This window comes from Drosophila elegans, unplaced genomic scaffold (genome assembly GCF_018152505.1).
Source record: "Drosophila elegans isolate 14027-0461.03 unplaced genomic scaffold, ASM1815250v1 contig_208, whole genome shotgun sequence".
NCBI classification, from domain to species: domain Eukaryota; kingdom Metazoa; phylum Arthropoda; class Insecta; order Diptera; family Drosophilidae; genus Drosophila; species Drosophila elegans.
Genome location: NW_024545578.1, coordinates 2,701,780 through 2,714,389, shown reverse-complemented (window position 1 = coordinate 2,714,389; position 12,610 = coordinate 2,701,780). Strand labels below are relative to the sequence as shown.

At 38.1% G+C, this 12,610-nt stretch overlaps 1 protein-coding gene across 1 annotated transcript in view; it reads right to left on the bottom strand.

Moving 5' to 3' along the window:
• LOC108145902 (regulating synaptic membrane exocytosis protein 1) overlaps positions 1 to 12,610 on the bottom strand; it is a 71,387-nt gene that overhangs the window by 29,594 nt on the left and 29,183 nt on the right. Inside the window, 5 exon segments of the mRNA XM_017271555.2 lie at positions 239 to 413; positions 416 to 494; positions 994 to 1,242; positions 4,847 to 5,187; positions 7,559 to 7,694. Of these exon segments, the coding sequence (XP_017127044.2) occupies positions 239 to 413; positions 416 to 494; positions 994 to 1,242; positions 4,847 to 5,187; positions 7,559 to 7,694 (980 nt within the window).

The following is a 12,610-nucleotide window of genomic DNA, read 5'->3' as shown; positions in this document are numbered from 1 at the left end:
TCGCCAATTTTAGCATTTTTTATAAGGGGTACCCATCATCATTTTTTTCGAAATTTGATCCAACCCAAAATTTTTGAGCAGTGAATGCCAGTTTGTTGAAAATTTTATGACGAATTCAACGAGGTATGGCATTCCATCATTGAACCATTATAATTTATAGTTTCGATCAAAAAACTGCAATTTAAACTCATATTTTTTGATCAGTGTTGTTGGATCACCTTCTAAAAACCCCCCTTACCTGCGCGGCATGGCCGGAATGCCAAGGCCCGCTCCATCCGCCCCCAGTCCCAGCGCCGGACCCCCGCCGCCCATGCTGCCGCCCACGGGGCCGGTCTTCATGTCGTCATCGTAGCTGTGCTGCCGGGCCACCCGCGACCCCCTTCGCGACTGCATCCGCGACAGGGGCGCCCCGAAGGGGGCTGTCCGTCTGGACCTTCGCCCCTCGGCGGACTGTTGGAGCGACTGGGCGCCATGCTGCGGCCCCCTTTCAGTTGCTGGAAAGGGCGTGATAAAAGGTTTACGATGTTCAAAAAAGGCTTTTAAGATTAACTAAATTTATAATATAAAAATAAACTAGTTCGTATTGTTCCAAAAACTCTTTATAGTTATTTATTCCTAAAACGTAATTGTTTTGTTACGTATTTAAGTTTAAGAGCTGACCTGAACCTATTTTTAAGAGTTCAGGCTTAAATCATTAATTTTGTTTTCATACCTTTAAATTTATTTTTACATTCAGTCAATTCAATTTCCTCGATCAATTTATCTTAGCAAAATTTGAAAAGATTACAGATTAATTAAATCTTTAACTTTCAAAAGTTTTGTCAAATCAAATAATGTGTTGGTGCTGATTTTAAATTAAGTCCAAAGCTCAAATTTATTTATACAATTAACTAATCTGAACCTATTTTTTAAAAGAATATATATAAATATGTTTTGTGGTATATAGAACAGCAAAAATCTAATTTTATTATAAATATTTTATATATGACTTACCCTTTCCAACTCCTTGAGCGAGGCTGGCGAAACGTCCGAGTGGCGCCGCAGTTCAGGACTTCGCGGCGGGGCGAGGGCGGCTCCGTTGCTGGGCGCCAGCGTCTGTGTGCTGCTGCCCAATTTGGCGTCCGAGTGGCGCCGCTGCAGTGCCTCCAGCACCGGGACGTCCAGCATGGAGTCCGTCGAGTCCTGTGGAATGCACACCCGCGAGGCCATTTTCCGCCGGCAAACGCTGCAGCGCCACATGGTCTGTGGAAAGAAAGGAGACAAAAAAGAGGGAGGGAGTAAAAATCAATTGCCATTGCTGTGGCAACGCGGCATCAAGTATACGCAGCGTTAATTAAAATTTGCTGCTAAGCGCTGGAATCTATTTGCGGCCGCACACCGCTGTGTGTTGCTAATATTTATTAGGGGCCAGCGCGAATGCTCAAGAAAACCCATTATGCTGGGCAGCGAAAATAAATATTAATTACTTTCCGAACAAAACTTTTCGCCCCCCTGCCGGTGAGCACGTTGTTGGAAAAATCCTATTTCCAGGACCTCCACACCCACCACACACCCATACAAATTGAAGGGGACACAGGTGCACAGCCTGCATCATTTTCATCCCCTCAAGTCCGCCTCGCTGCATTTTCCACTTCCTTTTTTTTCCTTTTTCCGCGGCACGCCCGCACAATGCTCGTTACATTTCCACCTGGCTGATGATTCATTTTGCCCAGCGGCTCCAATCGTCATGTGTGTCACCCTCTACCCTTCCATTTTTGCCTTTCCCTCCCCTCCCTCATATTCAATGGCTGCCCTGCCTGAAGCTGCCGCCATTGTAATTAAGTCGCTGCACAGAGAAAAACCACCAAAAAGTTTTGCGTGCTATCAAAATAGTTGGTTTTTGTGGCTTATTTACAGTTTGAAAAATTAGTCTAAAAAAAACTGTCAGGTGTAATTATTTTTTATTAATTTAAATTTGTTTTGATTTTGTATCAATTTTTAAATTTTTTAATATAAGGCTGATTGTAAATTTTTACGTTAACTTTTTTTTTAGTACTAATCAAAATGCAAAAGACTTTAAAAGGTTTATTATTTATCTAAAAAGTTTGATTGATTTGTTATAAGCGATAGTTTTCTACTTAATTTAATTCATTATTTGTGAAGCATTTGAGTTATATTTAAATTTAATACATTTTGAGCATGAACAATTCTTTTTTGGGAAATAAGTTTGACAATCTGATTTTAATCAAATTTTTTTCGGTGCAGCTATGGCCGGTACTGTAAGCCACAGCTGCAGTCTGAAACTAGAGCCTGGCTCTGGTTTATTGCCTCTGAGCTCCCCAGTTGCGTGCTCTGTAATTACACGGTGCTGCAGTGCGGCAATGTGGCAGTGTGGCAGTGTAGCAGCCAGTTCATGATCCCATCGAGAAATTGAGTGAAAAGTTATTTCCTAGCTGCCACAGCAACGTCAGAATAAGAAGAGCAGTCAAAGCCAAGCACACACTGCATACTCATGGAAATTTAAGACTTATTTTGCGTTCCTCGCGTATGCAAAGGCAGCCTGAACTCGATTTTGATGTGAGAGCTTGAGAGCTTAGCTCTGAGCAGCAAGTCGTGCATGTAGCAGCAAATAAGCCACAACAAATTTCTAAATAATCAACATTCACGAATTTTGTCAGTCTTCCTTTAACTTATCGCTGAAGTACATATTTATTATGAAAATGTTGTCACAAAGTTTAAGTGATTACACTACTTATAAGTAAATAAATAAACTTGTCAATATATATTGTTTTACATTTACCCTTTTAAATTTATAAAATAATTTTGAAGTGAGAGCTTAGCTGTAGTACTTTCAAAGGTGTCTAAGCAAACAAATAAATATGTATATTGAGCATAGTATCTATTTACCCTTTCATATTCAAAATTAAATTAAAACAATACCTTATCATTGACAACTCTAATTTAATGTTTCTCATCATAAATTTAAATAAACATCTAAGCTGGATAATTTAAATCACTTGTGATTTCTGGTTATCAATTATTTTTGGAAACTCTCAAAAGATTTATGTGCCACACTGATATGTCTATTGGTTGGAAAGTGGTTTAATTGGTCAATAAATATAAGAAACCCATAAAGGAAAAAAAAGGAATTTGGGATTAAAATTTCATATTCCAGCACTAGTTTTGTGCACTAGAAAATAAATTGAAGTTTAGTATTATTCTAACCATTTTTTTCGGCCTTTTAGTCAAAATTACTATCTTGTTTTCTCCGAGTAGATGAAATCAAATTGCCATTTCCCAACATATATCATAGTAAAATATAAATTTTTGAATTAAGAATTGGTACTCTAAAGAGTGATTGCACTTAAAATAAGCAGTACATCAGTGCTATTCTCATAAATTATTCCGGAGTAAAAATTACTATGCTTTGTTCTCCGAGTGACTGAAATCAAATTCCTATTTTTCACTATAAATAAAAATTCGGCATTAAAATTCTTACTATTTTCATCATTTACTCCGGAAAAATTACTATATCATTTTCTTCGAGTGACTGAAATCAAATTCCCATTTGGCAACGACCATATCTGGAGTTCATGAACAATTGAATGGCTGTCCAGTGCCCAGTGCTGTATGCTCTAAATGATTATTTCAGCAGCGAAACCTCTAAATGATGGGATACCTCCTACTTTGCCCCAAACTCTCAAACCAGACCCATAATTACGATGGGCGGGCATAACAGGCGGTTATTTGTCGGTTGGTTGTGCTGTGTGTGCTGTATCCTGTAGTCAACGCCCATGAACATCAATTTCAATTAGCCAAAGTGGCCAGGTTGACAGACAAACGTTAAATTTTATGTTCAGGGCGTTGGCGTGGCTTCTTGACAAATTACCACAAGTTCGGGTGAAGACAATGTTGCACGGTGCGGCTATCAATGATCATTATGCGGCCAGTGTTGATGGTGGAGAAACAGTAGAAACAATGAACTGGACATTGGGGGCATGCATCCAAACTACCCTACCCTCCTCCAAAAGGGGGATGCCATTTAATCTCGTTAATTCGGCCTTTATCTTGTTAATGCCCCGCGATGAATAGGCCGCAGTTGTTGAGCCCAATTGGCCATTGTCCATTGTCACCGAGCCCCTTTCGCCACCAAGGACAGTAATCTAATTTATGCTCACTGACCCAAGCCCCTTCGCCTTTGGGGCTTTTGTTGCCACCCACGCAGTCATTATCACGGCAAAAAAAATGCAATTTCTACGCTTTGTTTGAGAAATCGAGTTTGCTACTATGGTTACGTGCACTAAATAGCTTTGTTTTTAAGTCACAACTGACGGAATGCAAATTTTTATCGCAATCAATAAGTATTAATATGCAGCACAATATTTGACATTGTATTAAGTGCGAACAAATAGCTTTTTATCACATATCATAATCAATTAGTTTTAATGTGCACCACAATATAAAATGTTTATTTCACATCTGAAACTTTTAAAAGTTCTGTTTCTTTACATATTTCACCTATTAAAATTTTGTTTAAAAAATGTAAAGACGATTTTAAAATATAGCAAAAAAAAAGTTAAAAAATCAATTTTTATTAAATAAACATTTATAAACGTCTAAGACACAATAATAAAATGTTTTAAACCAATTTAAAACCATTCTCATTTTGCCATTTATTTTTCCAGTGCCCGACTACGCCCTCGACTATTTTCTTATTAATGAAGTCCGGCTGAAAGCCAGTGTTTATTTCTGCGCGCGACCATGCGGCCATGGCGCATTGCCTAGTGGCCCGGAAGGTGCATCCTGGACCCATGTCCTTTTCCCCGAATCCCCTTTCCCCTTCCCACGGCGTCCTGGCACAACTTACCGCATCCTCGTGCTCGTCCAGCTTGCTGTAGCTGGCGCAGTCCTCGCACACCCGCTGCTGGCACTCGAAGCACGTCTTGTGGTAGTCGTCCGGCTTGAAGGACTTCAGGCACACCCTGCATGCCCCCGCCCTGCGTCCTGGCTCCTGTTTGGCCGCTGCCCCGCCCCCTCCGCCTCCGCTGGTCGTCGTGCTGCTGCTATTGTTATTGTTGTTATTCATAGTGCCGCCGGAATCCTGCTGCTGCTGCATTTGCTGCTGGCTTTGATAGCTGGGCGAGCCGTAACTGCCGCTGGTATCCGCATCCGTCGGCACCAAAGAGGGGCGTGGCGACATTTTATTAACTTTTTAAAAGGGAAAAGACAAGGGATTAGGTTACACTGGTAAGAAATGTAGTAAATGCAAGTATTTCACACTCAATTCAAATATTTTTTCGCTTTGATTTACAGTTTTGCGGTTTGAAGCTATTTTAAATATGGAAATATTACTACTTTGTCATTTGACTATTTTCAAAATTTTTATATTGGAAAGTTTAGTTCAAATTTAAAGAGTGTTAAACAAAAATAGAATCCATTCGAAATCTGTTATTCCCAAGTTAAATTCAATGGCCAAAAATTTGTTTGAACTATTCCATTTTTGTATCAGTGTATGTTATCAATTACTGAGCCAACCAAGCGAAAAGCCAACCCTCTGGCTCTATGGAAACTTGTTGATTTTCCACCGATTGTATGGACTGACCCAAATGCAGTGTGTGTGCTTGCCATTCTACATTCCATGCTTAATTTGTTGTCAGCGCACATAATTTGTTTGGTCTGCTAATTGCCCAAGCAACTGGCAGGCAGGCAAATGCAATAAATAAAATAATAATCGCCTAAAGCGGATATATCTGACAGGCTTTCGTTATTCATTAAGAGACAAGGCCAAAAGGAAGTAGTTTAAATGGCAGCTAAATCGGATTAATTGGAATAGGTAGATAAATGAAATTAACAATTTTTAAACCAATTAAACCAATTTATATATTTAACTATTTACTAGCTTTAGTTTAAAATGCCCATGATTTATATTAAAATACCGAATTAGCCCACAAAATTAATATAATCCAACAACGCAATTAAAAATAGAATTAAAGAATTTATTTGTCTATGCTTGATCAACTGTTTTGCTAAGAAACATATGCGCCGAGCAAGTGTAAATAAAACAATGTGGATGAATTGCTTAACTTATGTGTTTGCCAGTGAGACTGAAGCACTCTACTAAATTACATAAAATCACTTATGCAATATTTGATTTTTCATTCTAAGTGCGTTTTTTTCCTCTGCAGCGGAAAAACCTGACAAACTGAAGCCTTTTTCCCTGAACTGGCACACATTTATATGATTATATGCTTATACACAGCGAGTGTGTGTTTTATACATATAGTATTTCACCCTTGAGAAAATGTTGAAAAGTTTTATGCGGCCCGGAAAAAGTCGCGGTGCATTAGTCACAGTGAGAAGACAAGGACAAAGGTGTGCTTTTGTTGTGTGTGCCCTGCATTGCTCATACGCACAGTTGCACCCTGTGCTTTTTCACCTTTTGGCAACTCACGCTTGACATTTTCAGCCGTAAAAGTGGCAAAGCAAATATAAAACAATGCGAGAAAAAACCTTTTTCTCCCCTATTTTTTTTTTTTTTTTGCGAAAAAGCGAATTACCAGCTCAAGGGAACACTCAGGCGGCAGAAAAGAAAAAGCTATTAAAGTACCCGCAAGTTTTCTTCTGCTTTTAAATTATGTGTCAGCTCTTGACTGTGGTTAGCCAACAAAATCTGGAGATTTGCCAACTGCCCTGCAGCAGGATGTGCATCCAGACGGACACACAAGTGCCAAAATATTTGCCCAAATTATGTGCTGCAAATCTGTCTCGTTCTTTTACGAGTCTGCTAAATAAACATCGTGAAATAAGATTTCATTTCGTTCTAATAAATCGAATGGCTTGGCCATAAAATCAACAAGCCACAGCATTCGCTTTGCTGGTGGCCAACTAAAATGTGATAAAAATAACACAAAAGTCAACACCACATTCTCATGTTTCCCGCTGCTTCTGTCACTATTACATACTAAATAAATACAGTAGTGTTTGAAATAATAATGGCATTACATGGTTTTAAATGAAGACGTTGTCTAGATGTTACATCAAATTTAAATGTCTCAAAAAGCTGGCTTAAGAGAATTTATGTTGATTTAGTATTCTTAAAAAATAAGTTTTTTTTGCTTTGTGTAAATTTTAAGGTTCAACTGCTTGTTCAATTTTTTTTTTCTATTTTTACTATTACTTTGTACATAGCTGTGAACAGTATACCACGACTGATGCTGAAACAGTAGTCCACAGATTTTATTGACCTTCTTGGTAGCATTTATGGTCACCATAACAACAGTGACAGGGTGAATGGCGATGACTTGGCATTGCAGTAACCACTGACTTCTTGCATAATTCAATATGTGATGCAAACGAGCGTAAGCAGCAAATATTGCGTATACGCGCCGTTAGCTGCCGAATGCTCATTGCCAAAGACTTACGTGCATTTGCACACACACTCGCACACACACACACAAAGTTTGCACAAAGTTTAGCCAGCTGGCTTTGCGGGCACTTGTATGAAAATTCATGCCATAAATTCGCCTGCACTTACAGCAAGGATAACCAAACACACAGCGGCAGTGCCAGGATAACTTACCTTTGTCTGTGACGGTGAGCAGCGAGGAGGAAATCGTGGCCTTCATCTTGTTCAGGGCCCCCGTTTGGGAGGCCCCGCCCCCGGAATCCGTCGCATGTTGCTGCCTTTCGCTGGCCTGCTCATCGGTGGCCACCATCTGTGGGAAAACAACAGGGGAGAACAGAGGGGAAAGGTGAGAGGTCAGCGAGAGAGCGGTGCTAAGTCAAAGTAAATGTGGATAAACATTGGCGTATCGAGCTGTGAGTTTGATTTGTGACAGCTGTAAATCTTTATTCGGCTATCGGGTATCAGCTGGCCATGAACATAAAACTTGGTCCAAAACGGGGTGATTATTGGCCGTGTAATACCAAGTCAAGTCAGCCGCGTTTATCAGCTAATAGTCTTATGCAACAGCTTATGCTGGATTTTGAAGGATGAGGTTTTAAATATGTGATCTGGTTAAGATAAATTTAAGGGATTTTGAAAATTTTAATATAATGTGTTGGTTGGCACTCAAACAGCGTTTTTAAGTGATTTTAATTAATATTAATAAAATGGCCATCATGGGCATAATAACTTTCTTAAAATAAACTTAGCTGGCTTAAATATACAAAAGTGAAAAAAAAATTTGTATAACAATAAGTAATTAAAAAGTTATTTATTATTTGGAATAATTTAGTCTATATAAATAAACGAAAATTTTCAGCATGCTTATTTTCTTGAGGAACCATTTCTTTAGAATAAGGTTTATATGTGAAATTTCTCAAAATCATTTTCAAATCCCGCGGCTTAACTAAACTAGACGTCAGATTTTCCTGTGAGTAAGAAAGCAGGTTATTGTCCTGGTGTTTCTCAGATTTTCCCTTTTTTTTGCCCAGTCATAACGAGCAAGCAGGTGAAAGTAACGCGGTGCGTTTTATTTGATTTTTTCTGGGTCTTGCTGGAGGCGTCTGAAGCGCAACAAATTGCCAAGAAATCGTAAAGTGTGGCAAGTAATTTTTGATTAAACAACGGAGGACCAAAGGCAAAAAATCCAGCAGCGGCTTTCAAAAATTGCCGTCATTCTTTTTAATGCATACAGACTGTGAGAAGGGGGATTCACCGGGCTTAGCTGTGTATGCGTGTGTTCGTGTGTCTGTGTTTCAGAGGGAAGAATAACAATTGGAGGCGACTAGCCGACCAGCCGAGCCCCGAAAACATAAGTGCTGCTCTGCTCTGTCAGCGTTTTATGAAGTGGAAATTTTCTATTTGCCAAAGCGCCAACGAAACCGGAACAAACAGCCGCTCTGTTGACTACACTTAAAAGAAAATGTGGAAATGGACTAGATGTACACTTAAAACAAGATATTTAAAGCCAATATTATAAAGGTTTTTAAAAAGTATAGATGAATACATAAAACAGAAACAAATATACGTTTTTAAAATTGTTAAAAAATAAATATTTCATTGGAAAAATGTGAAAGAATACGTTTATTAAATCTCAAAAACTTTAAAACTTTATTAATATTATTAAAAAAAATTAATTTTACGTATTTGTATATTAATTGTCTAGTAACTAATTATTTTTTTTAATACACAAATGTAAAAATGTCTGTCTAGTGTTCAATAAAACATCTATTTGATGTTCTATCTATATTTTTATTAAATTTAAAACTAGTGTAATTAGCAATAGAGAATAAATTTATAGTGACCTTTTTGAAAAAAATGAATTGCTTTCCCTAATCCACACGTCTTTTTAATGTGTTAATCCAACGTCTGTTGGACAGGAAAAAATAGTGCAATAGATTAAAATATTTTTCCCCATGCATTAAGGGCCTGCCATATATAGTATAGCCTTCTCGCTCGCACAGCGCAAATTACGCTAAGTGCTTTTGGCTGCAGCGTTTTCCGTTGCCTACCTTTTGGGGCAGGGGTTTATAGGGTTTTAGGGCGCTATAAGGGGGTTACGAGGGGTATTTGGGGGGACTGGGGCACCCAGGGATTCTAGGATCCAAACTCTGCCCGAAACTAAGCGGCATCTAGTGTCAGATTATGGCCGCTTTGTGCTCAGCTTGGGCTACATTTTTGATGATGTCATTTGATGTCGGCCTGGCAATATTCATGCTGCGGATTTATGGGCTCCTTGGCTGCTCCCTTCATTTTCCTCATAAAATCTTAGTGTAATGTATAGTTGTTTGTTCGGAGGAACCACGTAAAACCACATACATACCTACTTACCTACAACGCAACCCAAACCAACCCACTTAATTTATGTGCTCAGGTGTCTGAGGCCATTTTTCTTGCGCAAGGGTAAACTCTACTCTACTACTCAGCATTCCTCTCGGTTTTCCGCTCCTCACACAATTATTGCCGTGTTAATTTTGTCATTTATTATGATTTTTTTCTTGGCTGGCTCTTATGGCCCGAAGCCGCAAATAGTTTCATGTTTAGTGCCGAAAATTATGTGTTGACGTTTAAGAGCTGCTGCTGTTGCCGCCTCCGTGGGTTTTTCCTCCTCCGTTTCCTCCGCTTTTCCACTTGCTTTTTCCCCACTTTCCCCCACTTTTCCACTCGCTTTTCCATATAATGGCGCGCAATATGTGCGCCCTTTATGGCCGCAAAGTATGCTACATAAAACAGCAGTCAATGCGAGATGAAATGAGTAGAAAGTTGGTCGCCAGCCGAAGGAGAAAGTTGCGCCTTGTCTGCCATGAATGAATGCGTTTGCATTCCGACAGGACAGACATCGACATCCTTGCAGCCGGAATGGAAATCAATAGCAACTTAAATGAAGGCAGCGAGCAAATACTTTGCCACTTAAAAGTTGCGCACAAGTTGAATACGAATGTCTTGCGATGGAAAAACGTATCTCAATAGGTAGGTATAAAAAGCTATTTAAATAATAATAGTGCTCAATAAATAATATAAATATTTCAAAACTGTATCCCAATAAATAGGTATAAAAAGCTATTGGTATTTAAAAAATGGTAAAGAGACTGTTTTATGTTCTTTTTTAATATAGATATTTTTACGAATTTTATTAGTTGATAAACTATTATTAGTTGATAACTAGGATTTTTTTTAAGTAGTTCAAAGGTTCTATGGCAAAAAAACTTCTTCCATTTTGTTTTTGAGTTATTTTGATTTTTTTTTTAATTAAAAAAAAAAAAAATACTATTATTTTTTAACTATCTACCTACTAACTTACCCTCACTTTTTCGACTTAAATTTATAATAAAGTTTTGTCTTATGAAAAAATGGGATATATTTATGGCCACAACTTAAGTTGCAATGTACATTTAAAAATAGTAATAAATTGCAAGCTTTACTGAATTTTCTTTTATTTTTTGTACACTTTGCGTCAGAGTAACAAGTTGTTTCTGGGGCAGGCACGTGCTTGTCATTGGACTCAAGGCTTCGAGTTGCCTGTTGCAAGTGTAACGTTGCCTGTTGCTGTTGCCTGTTTATGGCCTGCACCCGGGCACAATAAAGTGCAGCACACTGACACAGGACATTGGACAACCAGCTGGGACACGTGTGGTCAGGATGGCATTGGTCAGGATAAAATGGCCAGGATGGAATGGCCAGGAGCTGTCCACAGGCAACCGCAAGCAAATGTGTAACGAGCCAAGTGCGGCAGTTGTTGGGCCAACTTTACAGCGGCAGGACTATTAGGAAAATTGCTGCAAATAAACTGCAGGACGACCTCACCCAAGTCCTGAGTGTCCTTTGATGTCCTGCGCATTTGTCGCAAAATTCCAAAATGTACCCCGACTTAGGTTGTTAGGCATTTGAATGGCAAATAGAAAAAGTTTGTCAAATCCTTTGCTGCCTGCCAACAGACTTGCTAACAGACTGTCAACGGCTCATCATTGTCTTGAGATGGGTTCTTTCTTCTGGCTGAAGGAGAAGTTAGACCGCTTTGATTTCGTGCTTCATTTGGTCTAATCAAACTTGGCGAAAACACAAAAATCTGCAGCATTTAGTTTGCTTGTCAGCCTTGGCCCGTAATTTCCAACTTGGTTTTTATTAACTTTGCAAAGAATTTTGTGCCAAACAGGAATTTCTACGGAATTTACACTCTTCGAAGGCTTTTCGATTTCTCTTCCCCTTTTGTGTGTTATTTTTGGCTTCACACCAGTACCTATAATTTTATTCTTTCTTTTTCCCCCTTAATACCGAAAACAAATTCCGCATTTTAAAAAGGAAAAACCAACCCGAAAAGCAGGTGGTCGGCAGGTTTCGGCAGGATAATTGAACACACTTCGATTGCCAGGCAGTCCGTTTGCGTTTTTATGTGTGTATTTTTGATATTTTTGGGGCTCTCATAAACAAAAGGGAAAATCGGTCAGGCGGGCAAAGCATTTAAAGGGCTTTTTAATTAAAAAGTTTTGTTTGCCCTTCCGCAGGTCGTTTGTTTTTGAAGCCTGTTTGAAAAGGTCTTAAACGATTTGAAAAACTCAAACTTCATCATGCAATTTTCGTAAACAATAATATCGAAATAATATTTAATATTTTTTAGGAATATAGAAACCGAAAAAAACATGTTACTGTGTTTTTGCAATTGATTAAATGACTAAATAACAATATGATTAGTTCTAGGACTAGGATAATAATAAAGTTAATTTTTAATTGCGTAAACAATATTATCGGAATACTTACAATTTGTTTATGACTATACAAAATTAAAATAAAATGTTACTATACTTTTAAAATTGATAATATTAAATTTATATTTAAATTAAAACATAGTTGAAACAAAAATTATCAAGTTATTAAAGCTGTTATAACAACCACTTATTTATTTTTTTGTTCCTCTCATTTATAATAAGCTTATAAGATAAAGTTTAAAATCATTTTGTGCATGAGAAAATTCAAACAGACTGGAGATTTTTTATTTTATTACTCCTTTTCGGAAAACAAAGCAGACCCGATTTTGGCAATTAACATTGAAGTGTATGCACTTCTTTTACAGAAGCCAATTGAATTAAGAATTCGGTTTTTATTGCATTTCATTTTGCTGCTCATTATCATGGGGAATAATTAAAGAATCACAACTGGCGGATGAAAATGAAATTAAGCATAAATTACACG